Raw genomic sequence first — 22,235 nt, forward strand, 5'->3', positions numbered from 1 at the left:
TACCTACATAGATGTGATTTTTTTTTTGTTCTCTATTTTTTAGTGAATTTGCTAAAATGTCAAAAACATTTTTCCACATTGTCAAAATTGGTTATTGTGAATAAATTATTCTCAAGTTTCCTCAAAATCTGAGCAATTCCAATTAATTTAATTCTGTTAAATGAATCAGAATTAATTTTATAGAACGCAAATAAAGTCTAAACTGTAATTTTACGTGTTTCCAGCAGAGAGCACTGTCTGAACATAGATAGAAAACATTTCTGTTTATGTTTACGGAGTTAGGGAGATCAGTGGTCTGACCGGTAGAAACAGACTAAGAGTAAATGAGGGTAAAATAAATGCAGAGGAGGGGAAAAAACATGTAATTCTGTATTTTTACCCAAGAGCTGAATTAGTTATAAATGTCAGTAACATCTGCTATATCCATCAAGAGAAAATCTCAGTTCCATCTATACATGAGTACAAACTTGTCTTTAATGGGGTAAAAAAATTATACTGTTCAGAAATCAGGAACAAAGCATATTTCTTTAGTCCAATGAAAAAGTCCCACAGTGTCGCCCTCAGTGGTTTAAAGGGTTTGAGTTTCTCTGTGTTTTGAAGTGGAAGCAGAATTATACATAGTTTTCACCTCATCTATGTTACCGTCCTTATAATGCCTTCCCCGTCTTCTTTCCTTCATTGCTTCATTTCTCCTTCCAGTCTCTTATTTTCTTTTTAGATTAGAAACTGTTGTCTAAATGAACTTTAGTGTTTTATTGTGCGGTCAATGCAAAGGAAGGGGAGCTGTTGAAAGTTTAGTCTGGAACACTTTTTAAATGAAAAGTGTGTAAAAACCCCGTTCTTAATGCTTCATAGTATTTTTTCTCCAACCCGTTTTGAGTTTCTGTTCATCTTTTTTTGAGTGTTAAAACGACCACAGGGACATCTAGTGGCTGGAGTTGGATATAGCATAAAGATCTCAGCCAAACTTACTGTAAAAAGAACGAAGCGATAGGATAACATAGACATTTATTAACAACGTCAAAGGTGAACAAGGAAAAGTAAAGTACTCTGTATTTCAGGTGTTCCTAAAATAAATTAATAAAATACGTTTCTTTCAGTTATGCTCCATGTTCTCTGCAAGAAGAGACTGAAAATTAAATAACAGGAATAGCGAAAAAATCTGCGTGATTTACGGTTCAGGAAGAACCTGGTAGCAAAGTAGATAAAAAATATATCTATATATGTTTTATCCACATATGCATTTCCATTGTGCACATGACAAGTAATACAGCTCAAAACAGCATACATTTTTGTCTTTTTCTAGACTGAGTTCATCTTATGGAAGCACAAAGTTAAACATAAAATCAAGTTATGAATATCATCAGAAGTGGCTCTGATTTATGAGATATGGCTCACCACTCAGGGCGCCACCATAAGAGGGCGACACAAGCGGTGTGGGGAATAAATTAAACCTGTTTCTTCTTCTTCTGCTAACTTGCTTGTCCAGTCAATCAAGAATGTAACAATGCAAAAAATATATATATATAGATGATTAAATAAATACAGGCGTACAGAGGGATAAACTTTGATCTGTCATTTATAAAAAAGAACAAAAAAAAACTTTTGACTGGCAGTGTGCCTATTTCAATTTAAGGATAAATGTTTCTGCTTCTGCTTAAAGTTTTTTCTTGGATTTTTACATTTAAACTTCAGCTATCTTATAAAAAAATATATTCTATTAAGATATTTTACTCAGATTTGGGTGATGATACTTTCCTTCAATCAATACAAGGACATATAATCGCTATAAAGAAAAGAAAAAAATGTGGTTAAACTTTTGAAAAGGATTTAAATCAGTTCTTTGAGATTACAATTTACAGTCTGTCTCTTGTAAAACGGCGATGCTACATTTGCTTGCTGCGCGTGTGAACAAAAACTTGATCATTTAAAACAACATTTTTGCCTTTAAAGCAGAAAAAAATCTCACATGGAAAGTGAAAGTAATTTGAATCTTAGGACTACCACAGTGATTGCACGCAGTTTTGTTGCATAGTACCTTTTCAGGACATTGTTTACAAATCAGCATAAATTCAAGGGAATTTACCTGCAAAAGTGAAGGGATGTCAACAAATTATATTTTCTAGAGAAAGAAAAAGTTAGGACACCCTGTCTTCTTGTAGCTACAATGACAAGCTACTTAGTCCACAGCATTTTAATAATCTCATTGTCTGGGTTTTGACTTTCTATTGCCTTGACTCTTTTGGTTAAGGTTCATTTTTGGTTATTTTTATGCCACGCTTCTGTTTTCCCGTTCGTGTTTTCACAGATGTTCCTGTTGCACGGTGGAAGTCCTGGTGGATTCTGCATGACCCGATCCTGCCGCTGCAAACAACCCCCTAACCATGACTCTTCCACCTCCGTGCTTCACAGTTGGTGTGAAGTTTCTACATTTGGTTAACGTCCGCTGCCTGTGTTCAAATAGTACATTTCACACTCATCTGCTCATAGAACATTATTCCAACACTTCTTTCATGTAGGATATCCTAATTTTTTTACCCCCATGTAACTGCTGGCCTTTACAGCAGTTACATGCTGTACGGAAGTACAAAAGGGAAAACTCAATTTCAGATATTTTTGTAGTTTAATGAGCTGCTTGTAAAGACATCCTGAAATAATTAAAATGTCAAACTTAACTTCTTTCATGTTTTGTTTTTCTTTTCCAACTTTCTTTTAATGATTTCATTTTTTTAAAATATAATTTTGTTCTTATTTACATTTTCAAAAGCAAACCAGCTTTCTTGCTTTGGTGTTACTTATATGTGTATGAATGGCTTCTAATCCTTAACAAACAATCGTTTATACACAAAGTCCCTAAAATCAGAGTAAGATCACATTCTAGCATCCAAACCTCTCGTCATCCTGTCCCTTCAAGAAGAGTTGTCATCCTGTAATATCATCTATTATACAGTTATTGCACCAACTCAGACTGAAGCACTTCCCATGACATTCAGTTACTCTTGAATTAATCCTCTCTGTGCAAATCCAGCGACATGCTGAGCATGTCCGATGACTGTACTAGCAGCCTTCATCCCTTTTGTTTCCTGTTCGGGCCTCGCGGCGACCTTTCACCCCGTCACAGACACCGTCACAGACACCAAGTACACTTAAACTGCCCTGTTCTCCACATTACCCGCATACGGGATCAGAGGCACTCCTCCGCTTTTCCCCTCCAAACTCCAGACATTTGGCAAACAGCAACAGTACAGATACAACTTAAAGCCACTTCCCTCATCGCACCTTCACTAGAAACAAAGCTGAAAAAGCAGAACTATATATGCAACCAAGCAAATAATCAACCAAAAAAATCCTCCTACTTTGATTATTTTCAATTGTAGCAAATCAATCTGTTTCCGTCTTCATAGAATCTGAAATCTAATTTACATTTTATGTCACATAAAAGTCAATTTAACCACTGAACATTTGAAATGCAGGGTCTTTTGCGAAAATTCAAAACAGGCAATAAAAAAGCTGTGTTAGATGTGAAGTTTGTTTAGCTGTTTCTGTGTGGGGCACTGTGGAGTAGCTAGCAGTAGTCATTAGCTTCCCTGCACTAGACAGCAATCAGGAGTTTGTAGGATCAGGCATAAACAGCAATAGTTTGTGCACATACAAAATATTACAAAGATATTTTTAATGCTTTACAAGGTAAATATAATAATAATTCCTACCTGAAGCTAACTACTATTAGCACTTAGCAAGCAATGACAAACACCACAGCAAAGCACTCAACAGCAGAATATGTACAGCTCTACGAATGGAAAGTGACTTACTGAGAACAAATTGCAAGAGAGAAAAAGAGCAAATTGACTTTTTACTATTGCAACAATTGCTTTGTGAGAAACGCATGGCAGCCATATTGGATGTTGAGGTCTGGGTTGGCAGATGTGAGGCTAAATGGATCATCAGTGTTGTAAATTTGCAAGAAAGTTTTAAAAACAAAACTGAAGAATATCTAAGTATTATATCCTTCTGAGCTGGTGTGTCATTTTAATGCAGCATTGCTTCAGCTGGCTAGTATCTAAGTCGCTGTTAGCTTGACTCTCACATGAGAATATCTGAGCTCCTCAGATCACTCTGACTGCTGCGCCAGGTTAAATTGTGACTGGTTGTAATTATTCCACACAACTCCACTGCAGAACAACCTGAACTGTTGATTTCAGAAATGCAAATAAACCCATCTGCTACACTTAGAGAATGCCCTTAAATGGCTAAGTTGCTTCAGGGATGTACTCAGAACTGCCCCCTGAAATTGTAAGCTTTTCAGTACAATGCAGAGAATTTTTAACTAAATCAGTTGCTTTCTTCTAAAATCTTGTAGTTACATTTCAAATAAAGTATTTTATACAAAGGTAATTTTGAAATATACACACATTCTAAAGTATACTTTAAATTATTGGTCTTAACAAGCTTGTGCTTTCATTTGGTGATGAACTCACAGTTAAATAAAGCCAAATGTTCGTCAGAGATATTTTGTCCACATGCTGAATCAGTCTCCTTGATCACTATGGCCCTCCAAGCATTGCAGTCTTGGAAAAACTATACTGCTGAAATTTTAACACAATACGTGAAAAGACAACAACAATTAAAAAAAAAAAGAGAGAAAGAAAGAAAGAAAACACTGGAAAGGCAAAATGAGCTTCAGCTTTTGTTCTTGTTGATGTAAGCTGAACACACATCCAACTTTCTGGACAAACAACCCAAGCTTCCGCTCTTTAGGCCTCTTGTTCACTCTTATAGCTGACTGGATCAAGAGGAATCGCAGTCTGTAGGATGTCAAACTCCATCTGGTTATTGTCCATGTCCAGAACACACATCACATTGTGACTGCCTGAGGTTATGGTTGCTGTGTCGTGAAACATGCTTTGAAAATCAACAGAAGTCCTCCTCTCCTCTGCCCTGTCCTTCCCTACCATCTGTGTGGAGTCAAATATGTCTTCCTCTTCCTCCTCCGCACAGCTCAGTGCGACCTCGTTCTCGTAGCAGAAGGCGGTCAGAGACCGCGAGATAAAGTCTTGCGTAGACCTATGTGCCGATGCGGGAGATGGAGTGGAGGACGCTCGGCTCGCCGCTTCATCGAGCTCTTTTGCACTGAGATGGGGCGTTGACGTGACCTCGTAGGTATTGTGGAATCGCGCGTAGTCTACCTTGTAGCGGTTCCGGTCCTCGTAGATCACCGGCTCAAACCTGTGACCCCAGAAGATTTCTCTTGCAAGGTAAGAACTACGGAACTGCGTGGTCATGGCTGTGGCCTCCACCATCCCCTCCAAGATCACAACGATCTCAAAGTCGTCTGCTTCCAGATCAGCTCTGCTCAGGGTGTACAAGGGGCTATCCTTGTCTATCTCATGGACTATGACCAGTGGAGACACTAAAAACAGCCTGTCCGTGCCTTCATCGTAGCCCACATTGAGGTCCATCTGTTCCAAAGGGATGAACTCGCCCTCAGCTGTGACATACGATCGTATGAGCTGCGCACGGACATGAGCTTCCACGATGTGGCTTCTCCGCAGGTTGCCTACCCGCCACATCAGGCACAGTTTGCCATCACGAAGAGCAATGACGGCGTTTTTGGAGAACATCAGGGTCTGGTTCCTCTTCTTTGGCCGTGCCATCTTCGCCATGATGGTGCCAATCATGAAGGAGTCAATGATGCAACCAACAATGGACTGTATAACCACTGTCAACACAGCCAGAGGACACTCCTCTGTAACACAGCGCCAGCCGTAACCAATAGTAGTCTGGGTCTCCATGGAGAAGAGGAGCGCCCCAACAAAGCCCTGAACGTGCAGTATGCAGGGCATCCTTTGTGTCTGCCCACCGACTGCATGCCCAGAGGAGGCTCCATACATTCCTGTCACCAGCACATTAGATTTCTGATTAGTGGGTTCATCAAAGTCCCCATGTGCAAGGGCGACACTGTAAAAGATTATACCAAAGATCAGCCATGAGATCAGAAAGCTGGTGCAGAATATAAGCAGTAGGTATCTCCAGTGGATGTCCACGCAGGTGGTGAAGATGTCGGCAAGGTAGCGCTGACTCCTGTCTTCCATGTTAGTGAACACCACGTTGCATTGGCCATTCTTCTTCACAAAACGGCTCCGGACTTGGCTGGAGCCCCTCGTCAGGACCTTCCCGTTGTAGTTGCTCATGCCTCTTTGTCCGCTGGAGCCGGGCACCACAGTGGAGGCTCCGGGCCTCCTTCTGCCTTCCTCTCTTTCCGCGTTGCTCTGCTCCTTCACGTTGGCAGAACCGTGACCGTTGTAGAGCGCAAGGCTGGAAATCTTCTGTAGCTCCTCCTCTGGTATGATGTCTGACACAATGCTGTACCTGTCAAACATTAACATTAACATTAAATATTTTATATGTATAGGTAAAATATAATAATAATAATAATAATAATAATAATAATAATGTTCTATTGAGGAACGATTACAAAATTAAAGTAGACTCAAGCATCTGCATGAATGTCACTTTCTTTTTGGGCCTTTGAGGATTCGTTTGAGTCTTTTTGTTGAGGTCAAGAAACCATTTGAAAGAATAAAAAAGCAGGAGTTTGAATTTATTATGTTGTTTTTTTTCTCGATTAAACATATGCTCTTAAATAAGTCACACACTTGAAAATGAATGACCCAAATTTATCATTAAAAACTCAAAACTAGTAGGACATCCATTCCCATGGTGAGGGTGTGCAAATATTTCATCCACATCATATGCTACAGATTAATGCATAAACACATTACACTTATCCTTACGTTTGTTGAAAACAGAATAATATCATGAAAGAGTTGAAAGAACATTATGAAGATATTTTTGGTTCAAAAGTATTTCTGCTTTGTAACTGTGAAGTTCAAGTCGTAGAGAAAAATCCTACAAAAGAGCGGTGGCACTTCTTTAAAAGTACAAGTACAAAATGTCTTTATAGGACAATGTACTGATATTACAGTCAGCAGAAAATAATCTGTGCACCAGATACCACAAAGAACTAAAGATCAAGGCAAACACTTGTCTTTGGGATCCCCGATTACATTTTAGGAAACATAGAAAATCTCATAGCAACATTCATGGAAACACATCGCATGTAACTGAGTCAAATCTCTCAGTTAGACACAATCCACTCAAATTTGCAAAATTACTGTTCCACAGAGTGGCTCATCCAAAGTAACCTGTCTCTCCGGGAGGATTACCTGCTGGGAAGGTGAGTTCAGTTTAGCGATCTGAGACGGATTGCTGTCATCAGATTACGGGATTAGATTTGAATCAGTGTCAGTCTGACAACCTATTTCGAGAGTGACGCGTGTTTATGTCACTTCCATGTGTAGGTAAATGGCAAAACTCCCAGTTGATCATCCATTTACCCACTGACACATAATCGATGTGGTTGGGGAAATACTCCATTAGCGAAGTCAACGAATCCTCGGTTGGCTCCCCCATACAAAACCCTGAGACAGAAGACGTAAGCAATCAGAACCTCATGAGTACAGAACATTTTAGACCCGGTTATGCTGAACTTTATGTGTTAACATGGTGAATCCGTTTCACCTGAGTAACTGTTGTAGATCTCTGCCTGCCTACATGCAGGATAATTTAGGGTGGCCTTGGCCTTTCTGAAGATCCTCTTGCTGTAAATACCCCTGAGCTGGGGCTGACTCACCCGGCCAAGCCATATTAACAAGTCCTCTATATTCTCACAGTACGATGTGAGACAACCACAGCTGCAGTATGACAACTAAAAACAACATACAGGCAGTCAAATAAAGCCTAAAGGTGAAGGTCGTTTCTACCCGGATGGAGGCTACGCACCTGTTGGACCTACTTCCCATGGCACCTGTCATTGCTGTGAATGGGCCACGGTGGGACGACAGACCGCGCTGTGCCCCCTGACTTTAGGTCTCCATGGCTGATGAGGTGCATCTGAAGAGCCACCAAAGAGTTTAGGAACCTAAACAAAAGCAAAATATGAATGAAATCCAGAATCAGAGTAGCTGCAATGTAGTTTGGTAAAAAACCAGCCCCTTGTTCTACACTTTGCTTTCTACAGAGGGTCTGGACGGTTGGTTATTGGGAAACCTTTGCTTCCTCTGTTGAAGTTTGAAACTTTACTCAATTGCTAACATTTGTCCGAGACGTATGTATTTCCAGCTTGACTCTATGAAGCTTAAGATGTAAACAAATATCCTCCACTGTGAGAATAAAAGGCCCAAGCCCAACAAAATTATTATCAATATTTGAAAGAATAGCCAATGCGGACTGAACGGCTTCGATTACTTCCTCCACTGCCACTGCTAAAACTTCGGCAGACTGCAATACTAAAACAGCACAGAAAAACACCGTCATCGTTCACAACTTCTCCTTCTGTTTTCTGATTGGCCCGGTTGAAATTCTACTATAGGAATCCACTTCAATGGGAGAAAACCTAGATGGAGATGAGAATCAAGTGGAATTGTGTAGGAATTGCTAGGTGACTGCAACTAGCAGTCACATGATTGCTAGTTGCAATCATGTGAATGCTTAATGCAGAATGCAGAATGCTTTCTGCTTAAAGATACGGGACTTAAATTACTACATTTTACATAACTGTGAAACTCCAAATCATGACTTTTTGTCATTTGTATTTCTGTAGAATGTTAGGTTTCATGAACTGAACATGTTGGGTTTGATTTTGACTAGTCTATATTTCATCCATCCATCCATCCATCCATCCATCCATCCATCCATCCATCCCCGCTTCTCCTTGCAGGCTTGCCGGAGTTATTCAATCAGTGAACTAAAATCTGGATTTAGATTTCATTTTGATCCAATCATGTAAAATATATCAGGACTCTGTGAACTCCTTTGACCTTCTCTTCTGCATCAGCAGAGTGAAGACAGGATTATCTTGTCACAGTGCTTCGCTCTGGGGGACGTCTCTTTGTGGTTTGCTAAATGTTGATGGGGTAATGTATCTGGACATGTGTAACATCTAACGTTCCTCCATGAAGTTCAGATCAGTTTTACATTTAGTTGCAAATTAAGCTAAAACAAAACAAAACAAAAAAAAAAAACCACATTCCTTAAACACCCATTTCACATGTTTTTATTTTAGTGTCTCACATTTCAATATATATATATATATTTTTAAATCGGGATTTGTTGTGACAAGCCAACACACAAAATGGTACACAATGTTGTAATGAGAAGAAAAGGATCGAAGGATCGTTTGAATTTTTCTAACACGCATAAATTTGAATGAACCCTTTCTAGAACCATCTTTTGCTGCGTTTACAGACGCAAGCCTTTAAGGAATCATTCTACCAGCTTCTATAGGTTTACATTTTTAGTCATGTGCTTAAGTGGCTCAATCAAAGTCCAGGCCTCGGTCCAATCAAAAATCTGGGACAAGGCTTAAAAAGTTGATGTCAATAAACATTATTTGTTCAATCTGAACTTTTGTAAAGAAAAATTTGCACGCACACACAAAAAATAATTCCTTAAAGACCTTAAAGATGGAGAACTTCTCACCAGTGCAGAGGTTTTTCAACTAAATATCCTGTTTTGGTTTCTCAAAAACACAAAAGTACTTGGTGGCAGAAGTGGAAGTCTGCTGTCAAAAGAAAAAAAAAAAAGAAAGAAAGAAAAAAGCATGACTCGCACAATGTGGACAGCAGAGTTTTATGGCCTGATGGGGGCATTGCCGCCAAATGGCATTTAGAGAAGCAATTATGCAAAGTAGTCTTTATGCAGGTCATTAAAAGGAGGAATTGAAGTCACTGTCTTGGAAAAGGTTTGAATTATTACCTGACACATTCAGTGACAAGTTATAGAACAAAGGTTTCCTGAGTGGCTTTAAATAGAAAATTACCTTTGCGTTTGTGTTGCTAAGATTGATTTTATTACATTTAGTCGAACTCAGAAAGATTGGCACATTATTAGTGTCATGTTTCCTGTTTTATTTGGCACAGTGGCCAGCAGCAGCTCAGACACCTTAATTGTATGATCAGAATTGTGCAAATAGGTTGTCTTGAAAATTACCATAAATACACAGACATTTTTCCAGGACAGAAAAACTTACTTAGGAAACAACAACACCTGTTTAGTTTTAGTTTTTTTTTTTTTCCTTGTAGGACAACAAACTTTTCTCCTCTTGAGTTTTTAATCCCTGTTTTTTGGGAACAGTGGAATAAAGATGTAGATTCAATCAACTCAACTAAGTTCATTTTTTGTATTTTAGACCATTAAAGCTTTGCATCAAAAACTTCTCATTTATGTAATTTTGAACACTTCTGCTTGATAAACATTTCTAAATTCGACCACATTTAATCTCATAATAATAACATTGATTTCTTTCTTCTTTTTTTCATTTTTATTTAATAATAAGACTGAATTATTTTCCCTCTTTTTCTTTTCTGAAGGTGGCAGAGGCACCGGCTTGACTCTGAACAAAAACCAGGCACACTAACGTTGTCGGCTTCCGTTTGAGCTCATAAAATGTGAACAATTTGCTGAAATGCACACAACTAAAGTAAAACACATCTTCCCTCATGTGCACATCTTCTGATTATCAAAAAACAAAAAAAAAATGCTGTGAATTGATCAAAATCTCTACTCACCCTGCAGTTCAGACGTTGTTGTATTGCTTGGATGTGTTTGATCCTCCTTCTTCAGGAGTGAACCCCGCGTTCACTTTTCACGCCGATGCTCCCATGTTCTTCCTTTTTTTTTTTTTTCGTAATTTTCCTTTATTCCTCCAGTTTATTTTTTCCTCATTTAGTTTCACGTTTGTTGCATATCTCTTATTTCATCCCAGCTGTGGTTGTCTTTTTAATCCTTTACTGTCTGTCCTGCTCTTCCTCCTCCACTGATTGTAATCCTGTCTACTCTACTGTGCTGTATGAACTCAGAGCAGACTGAAAGTGCTGCGTCAATCAGTCCTTTGCAGGGCATGATGGGAGGAGGAGACGGAGAGGAAAGGAGACGATCAGGAGCTTCCTCCCTGTCTGAGCATCAGTCTTACCTACTGGCAAATATAATAATGTTAATATTTTTCAAATATTAACATTTTTCTAATGACAGTTTCACTCATAATGTCTCTTTTATGCATACATGTTTAGTAGAATAAATGGATTTTTTTTTTTAAATCAGGCGAGTGTTGTCCATAAACAATCACTGAACATTCACGGTGACATTGAGACGCAAAGTGAACCGCATTTAACACTCGCAGGTTGCTGATCGATTCAATGATCAGTGGTTGTTTTTTTATAGGCAGTAGAAATCCAAATAGAAGTACGAAAACATGCAAAATGTGAACAGAGCAGCAGATCAGAGGCACCAGAGCACAAAAATGTGATCAACAATCAGAAATACCTGAAAATAATCTAAGTGAGTTTACAGAACTCTGGAGAGTCTCCAGTGTGCCAAACAAAAAGTCCAGCGTGCAGCGGCTGAGTGAATGTGGTCCGGACTCTGTGGATGAGAGTCATGGTTTGAGAGACGCTGTAGAAGGACAGAAGACCTGCTGTGTGATCCAGGTACACTCCGACTCTGGAGGATATCGGACCTCAGATGAAGGTCGGGATGTTGTCGTGCTCAAAACTAGACCTGCAGCAATTTGAAGCCCAGGATTTGTCATTACCTCCAAATTTACTGTCATTCCTTCTTCCTGCTTTGCTGATATTCTTGTATGCGACTGCTACAAACACTCTCTCTCCCCACTCCACCTCCCAGTAACGGCATCCAGTCAGACTCTCCCTACTCAGGACCTGCCACCAGTAAGTGAATCTGTCTGAGTGACTAGAATACGACTGGTGCCGAGTCGTCACCGTCGCCTTCCTGTTCCCCTCTGATAGTCTCAGCTGTGTGTTTGCTGTGTTTGGATCCAGTGTGATTTCATGTGAATATTTCAAGAACCCAGTTCGGCTCTTTGGTTCTGCTTGTGGTTCTGACAGTAGACCAGTGTTTCTCAATTCCGGTCCTCACGCCCCCCTGCCCTGCATGTTTTAGATGTTTCCCTTCTGCCACACACCTGGATTCAATATTTTGGTGATTAACAGGCCTCTGCAGTACTTGAAGGTCATGCAATCATTTGAATCAGCTGTTCTGGAGTAGAGGCACATCTAAAACATGCAGAGCAGGGGGGCGTGAGGACTGGAATTGAGAAGCACTGCAGTAGACCATCCACCTGAGTGACCGTCGGTGAGATGTTTGTCCATGAGTCTCTCAGGAAGTCCTGTAGTTTGTCTCTGAGCTCTGACACAGCCTCTGTCACGTCCTCAAAGTGTCCCAGAGGACAGATGCTGATGCTGGATGAGCGTGTCGACTCACTGAGTGCTGGCAGTGAGGGGTAGTTGAGGAGAAACTGGTTGGGATCCTCTGTGTGTGAGAGCTGCTCCAGCTCAGCGTCTTTCCTCCTCAGCTCGGTGATCTCCTGCTGCAGCTTCTCCTGAAAGTCTTTGAGTCGACTCACTTCGGTTTCCTGCTGGGATCTGATCTGCTGCTTCACATCAGAGCTCTTCTGGAGGAGACGGATCAGCTGGGTGAAGATCTTCTCGCTGTCCTCCACTGTTTTATCAGCGGAGTGATTGACGGCCTCCACCTCCCGCTGAAGCAGCTTCACATCTTCCTCCCTGCTCTGGATCATCTGCTGGATTTTTCCTCGTCTCTGCGGAGTGCAGAAATCACAGGCCACATCTTCAGGTCCAGCATCGCAGGGATCAGCTTGGAGTCCAGTCTTCTTCAGCTGCTCCACCAAAGCTGCTAGCATGGTGTTCTCCTTTATAACAGGCCTTTGGGTGAAGGTCACCTTGCACTGTGGGCAGTTGTAGCTTTTCTTCTCCTCGCTGTTGTCCCAGAAGTTTTTAATACAGTTCATACAGTAGCTGTGTCCACAGGAAGTAGTCACCGGATCCTTCAGTAGATCCAGACAGACGGAGCAGGAAAAGGTCTCTTGGTCCAGTTGATGCTGCTCCATTTCTCCTCTCGGTTACAGCGACTGTGCGAGTTTCACTCCTTGAAAACAGAAACAGGTTTGTTCTCTGACCTACGAATCACAGGTTGATGCCGAGAGGCTGCAGCCAATCAGATTTCACCCTCAGCTGATGCAGGTACAACCCAGCTTTGAGGTGAGTTTGAAAACAAGAAAAAGAGGGAGGGATTTCACACTTTGATTCCAGGAAGAGAAAATCTCTTAAAGTAACAGTTTAACCATCATCACAGCAATTTTCTTTCTAAAACAACCAAGTCACCAAACTCGGCTGTCTAAATGTAATCTCTCCACAGTATCAGATAATGAAATAGAAGATTCATTGCTGCTCATTTGTTGTTTTGTTTTTTCCCTAAGCATACAATACATTTCATTTTCAGACTCTAGATATAAAAAACTGACAGAAACATATTCTAGATTGACAGATGTAATTGTAGTGAAATGGCTCTACAAAGCGTTTAATGGGAGATTTTGTTTTCCTAATCTGAACTTTGTGTTTGCCCTTGATGGGGGAAGTGTCACAGCCAGTTTAAAAAGTCTAAATGTTTAACCTGCACTAAGCTAACTAACTGGATCTTTTTCTGCAAAAACGTAAATATGACGAACCGTCGTGCCCGCATTCCATCATGTGAGGAAACACAACCAGTCAGGCATCCTCACCATGCTGTGTGTATGTATAAATAGCTTCTAATCAGGCCTGGGTGTCAGATTAGTTCCAATAACCTTTTGCTCAGCTCACGGTTATTATGACAGCTTTCACATGGGTCAGCTCTGTCTGGGATTTCTATACATATAAATGTGTGTGGGGGGAAGGGGGGGTAACCAAGTCACCATAGCAACCATTAGGTGCTATATCAGTGGTGAGTAAGTGATGCCAGAACAAAACCTGTTGAAAAATAATTTTTTAAAATAATTGCTGTTAAAAATGTCCCCAAAAAATATATATAAAAAGTATTTTAGAAATTTGTTTATGGATGGACAGACCCATTCAATAAATTTGAATATTCTTGAAAAGTCCGTTCATTTCCGGAACTTTATTACTAAGTGAAACACGTAGTTACACACAATTGGATGTTTGAAAATCTTTATTTCTGTTAATTATGAAAATATGACATTTAAAATTAGTATACATCAGAAAAAAAACTGCCTGCTAAAAGTTTGTTATTTTCAAAAATGTACTTTTAATCTGACGGACGAGACGTATATTCTAATTTATTGAATAAGAGATGTTTTTGTCTTGTATTTTCCTGGTAGCTTCTCGCCACCTGCCGCTTAATTAAGGATTTACAGGTTAAAATGCCATTTCTTCTAGATTGTCAAGTTCCACACAGTAAAAAAACAACAACACAGGAAATCCGTATAAAATGATAAGCTTTCAAAATAAAAGCTTACAATTTCATTGCACAAAACACACATAGAATTTAGCTTAAAATGTCCACAAACAGCAGATTATATTTTTCTCTTTGAGTGAATCTCGTGTATGAGACGTTTTCTAAGCTATTTTACGTGGGTTAAATCTGAACCGAAGAGTAAACACTTTTACTTTGAAAGCGCAAACAGAAAACGACGTAACTGTCAGATTCTAATCGGGCTAGCTTGACAGCCACGTCACCTCCTCTTCTCAGCTTGCCTCTGGAACCATCATTGCTCTCTCATGCCAGGAGTCTGTTCTGGAAATTGCGAACATTTTTTACCTGTTTACATACTCATATTTCAGACAAGCGGCCAACAGAGCCGTCTAACGTCAACTGCGAAGCTGCTAGCTTGTTTTTTCCTCTCTTAATCTGCTCCGAGCTTATTTTCCCTTTGTGGGTCAACAACTCAGAAGTCAGTGTTGTGGGAGTTTGAAGGCCTGTGAGGACTCTAGGGGCAACACCATGAACATCTTTCGGCTGGCAGGTGACGTGTCCCATTTGGTGGCTATTCTCATCCTGCTGATGAAGATATGGAGGTCCAAATCTTGTGCTGGTGAGCTACCTCAGAAGTAACTGATTTCCTGCTGTATGACTGCACGGCGTCACTGTATGTGTGTGTTTGCAGTGTAAATGCTTCATTTCCTTATGGTTTGCATACTCACCATAAAGCCTTCTGTAGTTATTAAAAATACTAAAATTATGGTTTCAGTTTGCACAGTTATGGTTACAGTTACAGTTACTTGTATGTGTGTAAAGGCTACGTGGCAGTGTCAACAAACCACAGTGCTCCGCCTACTTTATCACACTGGGGTTATCATTAAACTCAATTACATCGACTGTCAATGCTAATAATTAGCATGAAGGTGCTATTATCCACTGCTGCTCATAATCAAGCCTTCTCTGTCTCGCAGGCATCTCTGGGAAGTCTCAGGTGCTCTTCGCACTTGTTTTTACCACCAGGTACCTTGACCTGTTCACAGTCTACATCTCGGCCTACAACACAGTCATGAAGGTACGTTGGAGAACTCACAGCTGATTAATTATCTCACAAGAAAAGTTAAAGTGCGTGTGGGGGGGAATGTGTTGTTCTCCTTTAGATGAGCCTTTTTGTAACTTCCCCTTTGTACACGACTACATTTACAAGTTCATTTTCATAAATTAGAGTAACATGATACATTACACGCACTGTGAGGATCTTCAAGTATTTATTTGTGTTCATTTAACAAAAACCTGCATTAGACCAATGAGGAAAAAAACGGAAAATAAAACGTTAAGGTCTTCACGTCGCAAGGAAGAGTACCGTCCAGCAGACTTTCAACATAATGAGACTAAAGAGGTCTTTGCTAAAGAAACTGGCTGTTTATGGAGTTGTTGTATCCAAGCATGTGAAGCTAAGTGGATGGAAAAAAAGAGTGTGACTGAAGTGTGCATAAGAAATGGGGGTGACTGCAGCCTTGAGGGGACTGTGAAGCAAAGTCCATATGTGTTACAAGAGTTATGTCCCACACACACACACACACACACACACACTGCATGTTTGTGTTGCTATCTTTGTGGGGACTTTCCATTGACTTCCATTCATTTCTACAGCCTAAACCTTACCTTTACCCTTTTCCTAACCCTAACCATCACATACCTAACCCTAACCCTAACCAAAACTCAATTCATACCTTAGCCCTAACTCTGACCCCTGACCCAAAAATAGGGTTTCCCCTTGTGGGGACCAGGCTCCGGTCCCCACAAGGAGCAATTGGTCCCCACATCATAGTATATGTCAGGAAAATCGTCCCCACACACACACACACACACACACGTCTCCATCAACATGTCGATACGTCTAAAACGTCAAACGGCTGATTAAAGCCCAACATTTAGTGCTTCAGAAAATGTCATTACTATGATTGCAGTTCTCTGATTCCGATTTTTGGCAGATATTGATTTTATTTTGGTTTAAATGGTTGTTAAATGTAGCGACTGAGTTGGCAACAGTGGGGTGACTATTGTTACTGTCTCCTTTCACTCTCATGGCAGAGCGAAAGGAGACAGTGGCTGATTTTCAGACCTTTGTGGAGGTAGATAAGATCAATGGATAAGATCGGTTTCTCATGTAAGAATTGGCCAATTTCCCACAATTAGGGAACTGGCTTAATAAACGATCGACACGCAGAGTTGAAATGGATGGAACTTGAATTATCAGCTACCACATATGTTAGCAGTTCAATGAGTTGAGCAGCTCGTTTCCGTAGCAGTGATGCAAAGCAGGCAGCTTTGTGCAAAGCCAGCGAGTGATAAGTTGAAGGTCGTGTCTTTAATCAGTGTTTGACTCTGTTCTCAGGTGGTGTTTCTGGCTCTGTCCTACGCTACGGTGTATTTGATCTACATGCGCTTCAGGAACTCGTACGATTCAGAGAACGACACGTTCAGAGTGGAGTTCTTGCTGATTCCGGTGATCGGCCTGTCCTTCCTGGAGAACTACGCCTTCACTCCACTAGAGGTAAACGAATACGAGTCCGCAGATCCTGGAAACTCTTTCGCTTTTTTTTTATGTGATGAAGGTAGAAACGGACACGTGTCCCTCTCCTCGATCCTTCCTCCAGATCTTGTGGACCTTCTCCATCTTCCTGGAGTCCGTCGCCATAATGCCCCAGCTCTTCATGATCACCAAGACGGGCGAGGCGGAGTCCATCACCACCCACTACCTGTTCTTCCTCGGCCTCTACAGGGCCTTGTACATCGCCAACTGGGTGTGGCGCTACCACACCGAGGGCTTCTACGACCAGATCGCCATCGTGTCCGGAGTCGTTCAGACCATCTTCTACTGCGACTTCTTTTACCTTTACGTCACGAGGGGTGAGGAAATCCGCACACCGAGTTCAATCGTCTATCTCCCGAGGAAAAAAAAACAGAGTGCGTTCTCACAGTTTCTTGTATCTTTTTGCAGTTCTCCGAGGAAGAGGGAAGATGAGCCTGCCGATGCCGGTTTAGGTTTCACGTCAGTGCCTGCCACAGCAGAATCCTTTCGCCTTTCCCTGTAGCTGTACTTTAGCAAAAGGGACTAAAGGTCTTATATTTGTAGACCAAAATTAAATAGATTATTTTGTTTTGTTTTGTTTGACTGGTACTTTAAGTCTGTGTTTGTGTGTAATCGTATAAGTGCGTGCGCGACAATGCGGCGCGGATGTGTCATTCTGCTTTTTCCTGAGATGCAAATAGGACCCGAGACACTCATTGCCGGTGAGCGCCGCGGTTCTCTTCGGATTACAGCGAGGAGAGTGCTTTTTTTTTTTTTCGTCCCAACATTTCCTTTTTCAGAAACTGCTTTCGACTCTGGAGCTCTTTGAAATAACCAGCCTGGTTTTTTTTGTACTAACAGTTTTGAATGTCGAACGCATGAAAACAAACTTGTAGGTTGTTTCAGCCGGTGTTTTCAGCACTCAGGTAGACCGTAGCTTTAATCGTGAGAGGTTCCTAAACTAAACGTCACCAAACGTCCAACATGTGAAAACCCCAATGTTTTGTTTTCTCACAGATTGTATTCATAGGCACTCCCTGAATAACTTACTGTATTTTCTATTGCCAAGTTTGTTACGGTTATGGATTTCTTGTTTACCTTGTCTTGTGTAATTGTTCTTTTTTGTTGTTGTTGGGGGGGGTAAAAAAAAAAAGGGCTTAACATCATATTGTTATGAAAAGCCAAAGAAGCTGCAGTGTTTTACTTTAAACTTTCTCATTTCTATTGTAATTTCAAAAGTGTTAGTCAATGAAATCAGAAATCCACTTTTTGCTTTTATTACATGAGGAATTCTCTTAGCTCAAAGATCTGGTCATGTTTTGTTTTCAGAAACATTCACACTACTTCCCGGTCTTAAAGTGCTCTTAAGACGTGTAGAGACTGAAAGTATCTGATGTGATCAACAGAACGCTGTTGTGAGTCTTCCTTTCAACACATCACGTCTTTGTGATAATAAAGGTTGTCCATCTTGATTCAGAGACTCAAACCAGCATGTCGTTGGCGAGTCCGTCAGTGCAGCAGGGTTTTTTTGTGTTTCTGCAGTACCTTGCCGCCTTCTTTCACCGCTCCTTCCAGCACTTTCGCAGCGGACCTGATGGAGAGCGGCGACACCGCCAGACCCATCGCCTTCTCCACCACCTTCGCCTTCTTCACTGGTTTGCTCTTGTCCTTTCCCACGATACCTGCCCCCTCCGCTGCTCCTCTGCCCAGTGCAGTCAGTAGCTCGCACCAGAACAGCCTCTCGGCTCTCTTCTTGGCCTCCTCTTCCTCTCTCCTCGCTCTCTCCAAGTCTTCTGCTTTCTCCTTTCCTTCAGTCTCCTTGAGAGACGCCTGAAGTTTGGGTCCTCTCTCCTCCAGTATCCTCTCCCACGCCTCCCTAATTGTACTCTCAGCCTCCTTGAACGTGACGTTGCTGTACCAGCTGCCTCGGTTGTTTGAAACAATCTCGTCAATCTTTTTAAGAAGGGTTAAGACTTGCTCTGGGCACTCCGACGTCCCTTCTTGCCTGCTGTTGTCAAAGACGTGATACCCCCCATGGCAGCTGCTGACAAACCCGGACAGCTCCGGACTTTCGTCCAGGAAGGACTCGACCGATTTGCCTTGGAGCTGGTCCCCCCAGGTGAACAGGACCATGGCGAATCTGGATATCTCAGCCCCAAACATCGCCTTGACCCACTCCAAGGTCTCTCTCTCCTCCTGGGTGTACCTGCCTAGCTGCAGGGTCACCAAAAACACGTGCGGTCCTGGGGAGTACAAGCTAACGCTCTGGCCCACCTCGGCCATGACTTCCTGTGGGGACAGGTCTGTATGGAAGAACCCTGGGGTGTCGATTACCGAGACACTCTGACCGCCTGCTGTCCCGGTCTGTCTCCTGCACCTTGCGGTGACAGAAGAGGGGGACAGCTCAACCCAGAAGGCCGGTCTACCCAGGATGGTGTTTCCTGAGGAGCTTCTGCCCGTCCCAGTCCTGCCCAGCAGTACAATCCTCAAAGGTTCGGTCTTCGATTCGAGAGAGGGCTGACTGCCTGAAAAAGAAAGAAACACACACGGTTTGTTGATGCTTTCTTGCATAGGGTCCCCTGACCTGCATAGCTGTTCTATGCAGCAGCGGTAGGTTCTGCTCTGCACGGTGATATTAGCTGCTGTGCAGAGGGCATCCAAAGCTCTGGTGGAAGATAAGCAAGCAAAACAATGTCGCAAAAGAAGGAACTTACCCTTCAGGGAGAGAGGATAGAATAAAGACAAGATAAAAACATGTTTTTTCCTGGTAACGTAATGTTTATCAGAAAGATTTGTGGAGCTGCAAATAGAAACTTGATGGGGACCTGGAACGGTCCAGTTCAACGGCCGAACATTTATGCTACAATGTTTGTATTTGAGTGAAACCAAGTTTTAACTTTAAATGAGTTGATTCTCGTGGTTGGTTTTGTGTATTTATGAGGGTTCTTTGGCTTCAAAATGGTGAGTTTGGTCATTATAATTACAACTTTTCAATGTTCGGCATTGTCTAGCAAAATGATTTTACATCAGGCTACATGGCTGCTGCATTAATAAATCAAATGAGCTGCTGTATCTGTACTTGGCGATATATATTAGTTTGCTGCTGAGCATGATTATTTATATATCTAAAACAAACTTTATTTTTACATCAATTTATAAGTTATGACTGCAGTTTTCTGGCCGATTCCTGGTTACCGATTTTTAAAAAGCCTGACCTGCCGATTTTGATTTTGGCCGATTCCAGTTTTTTTTGTCTGAAATGTCACTAAATGTAGCAAGAAAGCCACTGAGTTGGCAACAGTGGGGTGAATATTGTTAACTGTAAACATGCAGACCTGACCTGGAGGCCCGGTCAGTCAGTCAAACCTCTCACTACAGAGCAGAAGAGGACAGAGGCTGATTTATAAACCTTTCCTAAGGTTGAGAAGATCGGTGGATATTGACCTCACATGTATCAGTCGATCACCAATGCCCCAAAGTTGAGGAAATCGACGCCAATAAATGCATGCCATATTCTATGTGCCTATAGAATATAATGTAAACATCACAGTCAGAGATGCAGTAAGTTTGGCAGGTTTTTAAATTATTTAATAATCTGTTTATTGCAACCACTCCACATTAGCAAAACAAGAGGGCCCCAAAACCAAATTGAATAAAAGCAAAAGTTTTTAAAAAAATTACATATGGAAATTACAGTTGGTGTCTTTGTAATTTAAAAGGCTTGTGTAGAAAGTTCTCCTGTATCAGTGCTTTTGGGTGGGGGGAAAAAACTGACAATTTATTTCTGTGTATAAGCTGTAATGTCGATAGTGTTTTGAGGTTACATTTGTTGGAAATGGGTGTAAAAAAACAAAAACTAAATCAAACCAGCTGACTGAAAGACCTACAAGTAGAGTCCTGAAGCCAACGTCTTAGTCCAATATGGAATGATGCATAATGATTAGGAATGTATCTCTGAACAGGAAGGGCTGATGTTGAAGTTGGGGAAGCTCACCTGGAGAGCATGTTAAGCTTATTTAATAAATTTCATGAAGCAATGCTGAAAAATATATTTTAACATTTATACCACATTACTTAAGCAGCAATATATATATTTTTTCCGTTTTTATGAATACATATGGAGGAGGGTGTGTGTGTGGGGAGGGGGGGGATCAAGTTTGAAATTGTTAAGGATTTAAAATGTGTATTTTATGTTCCGTGAATAGATCCAACTGTAAGATGCCTGTCTGAACCACACTAGGACACAGCGAGATGCTGCGGCTGCCCTGGTGCAGAACGGAGGACACTTACCTTCGTGTGACGCAGCATTTCCAGATGACATCCTGTCAGGAAAATGCGATGCAAAACCTTTACTGCGATTAATATTCCTGAGCAGATGGTGAAGGGAAAAACGACAGGTTGCCTGTTTTCTTGCTGTGACTCGGACGTCCTCCTGGATGTAAAAAAAACAAACAAAAAAAAAGGTTAAATTTTCATCTAGCGTCAGAGCGCAGAACGGGGAGCGGATCTCCACACTGACGCACAATTTGAACTCAAAGACAGTTATTGCATGCACGAAATACTTACCGATGGTGGAAAATGCTATAATAATTAAATAAAAGTCTATTAAACCGACGAAAAAAGCAACACGATATTTAATACAGTTTTTGTAAAAATTGTAGACGGTCTGCAGCTCACTTTTATGGCCACTAGAAGGCACTGAACACCCACCGTCGGAATTCCCCGGGAACCGTCGAGAAAGGACACTGACCATGTCGGTGGTCCCAAATCCTCACTTGACAAAGATTACTCACAGGATATTGGTCATATAAGATAAAATAAGACAAATAACCCCAACTATATCTAGTTGGAGTCGCTTTTCCTCACACACCAGCTTTTCTCTTCCACACTAGGTCAACTTCAAATTACTGGAGATGCTCATATCTTTTATTATGCTTTCATTTGGAATCTGTGTAGTATGAAACATCCCCTCGGAGTCGGACACATTGTTTTGTTTGGTGAATATGACCCTCCTATTGAATATAAATAATCATTAAAATACCAGAAAAACAAAAGTAACACTGCAAACCTGAAATGCCAAAACCTTACATATAAAATCCAAAGGAAATGCTTTTATTTGACTGAATTGAACACAGCTCAGACAAGCAACAGAGCTATGTCCTGTAGTGAGCAAGGAATATTCAAGTCATGACTGCTACTGTAGCTTATTATTATTACTTTTTGTACATTTGACATTTAGCTCTAGAGAACCGAAGTTGTGCTCATAGGTTTACATACACTGACAAAATATACATGATAATACAAAAACCTT

General features: G+C 41.1%; 4 protein-coding genes and 1 pseudogene across 4 annotated transcripts in view; 1 reads left to right on the top strand and 4 right to left on the bottom strand.

Annotated features, from left to right (window-relative positions):
* Positions 1-7,925, bottom strand: part of sox10 (SRY-box transcription factor 10) — a 30,210-nt gene extending 22,285 nt beyond the window's left edge. Inside the window, exon 1 of the mRNA XM_007560231.2 lies at positions 7,843-7,925. The gene's annotated coding sequence lies outside the window, so the exon portion shown is untranslated. The remainder of the gene's footprint in view (positions 1-7,842) is intronic.
* On the bottom strand, positions 2,737-7,924 carry kcnj4 (potassium inwardly rectifying channel subfamily J member 4). The gene is made up of 2 exons (XM_016675459.1): positions 7,843-7,924; positions 2,737-6,369 (listed from the first exon to the last, which is right to left on the bottom strand). Exons 1-2 carry the CDS (start codon positions 7,872-7,874, stop codon positions 4,755-4,757), a joined length of 1,647 nt encoding a protein of 548 aa, XP_016530945.1. The 5' UTR covers positions 7,875-7,924; the 3' UTR covers positions 2,737-4,754.
* A 2,823-nt stretch (positions 7,926-10,748) lies between the features above and the next one.
* LOC103143706 (tripartite motif-containing protein 16-like protein) lies at positions 10,749-13,074 on the bottom strand (annotated as a pseudogene).
* Positions 13,075-14,163: 1,089 nt separating this feature from the next.
* Positions 14,164-18,396, top strand: kdelr3 (KDEL endoplasmic reticulum protein retention receptor 3). Its single transcript, XM_007560236.2, has 5 exons — positions 14,164-14,965; positions 15,324-15,424; positions 16,748-16,906; positions 17,010-17,262; positions 17,354-18,396. The coding sequence occupies exons 1-5, from the start codon at positions 14,875-14,877 to the stop codon at positions 17,395-17,397; spliced, it is 648 nt and encodes a 215-aa protein (XP_007560298.1). The 5' UTR covers positions 14,164-14,874; the 3' UTR covers positions 17,398-18,396.
* On the bottom strand, positions 18,024-21,587 carry LOC103143625 (GTPase IMAP family member 4). The gene is made up of 3 exons (XM_007560235.2): positions 21,491-21,587; positions 21,215-21,356; positions 18,024-19,449 (listed from the first exon to the last, which is right to left on the bottom strand). The coding sequence occupies exons 2-3, from the start codon at positions 21,243-21,245 to the stop codon at positions 18,434-18,436; spliced, it is 1,047 nt and encodes a 348-aa protein (XP_007560297.1). The 5' UTR covers positions 21,246-21,356; positions 21,491-21,587; the 3' UTR covers positions 18,024-18,433.
* Positions 21,588-22,235: the final 648 nt, after the last annotated feature.

The sequence above is a fragment of the Poecilia formosa genome, unplaced genomic scaffold, assembly GCF_000485575.1.
Source record: "Poecilia formosa unplaced genomic scaffold, Poecilia_formosa-5.1.2 Scaffold114, whole genome shotgun sequence".
Taxonomy (NCBI): Eukaryota; Metazoa; Chordata; class Actinopteri; order Cyprinodontiformes; family Poeciliidae; genus Poecilia; species Poecilia formosa.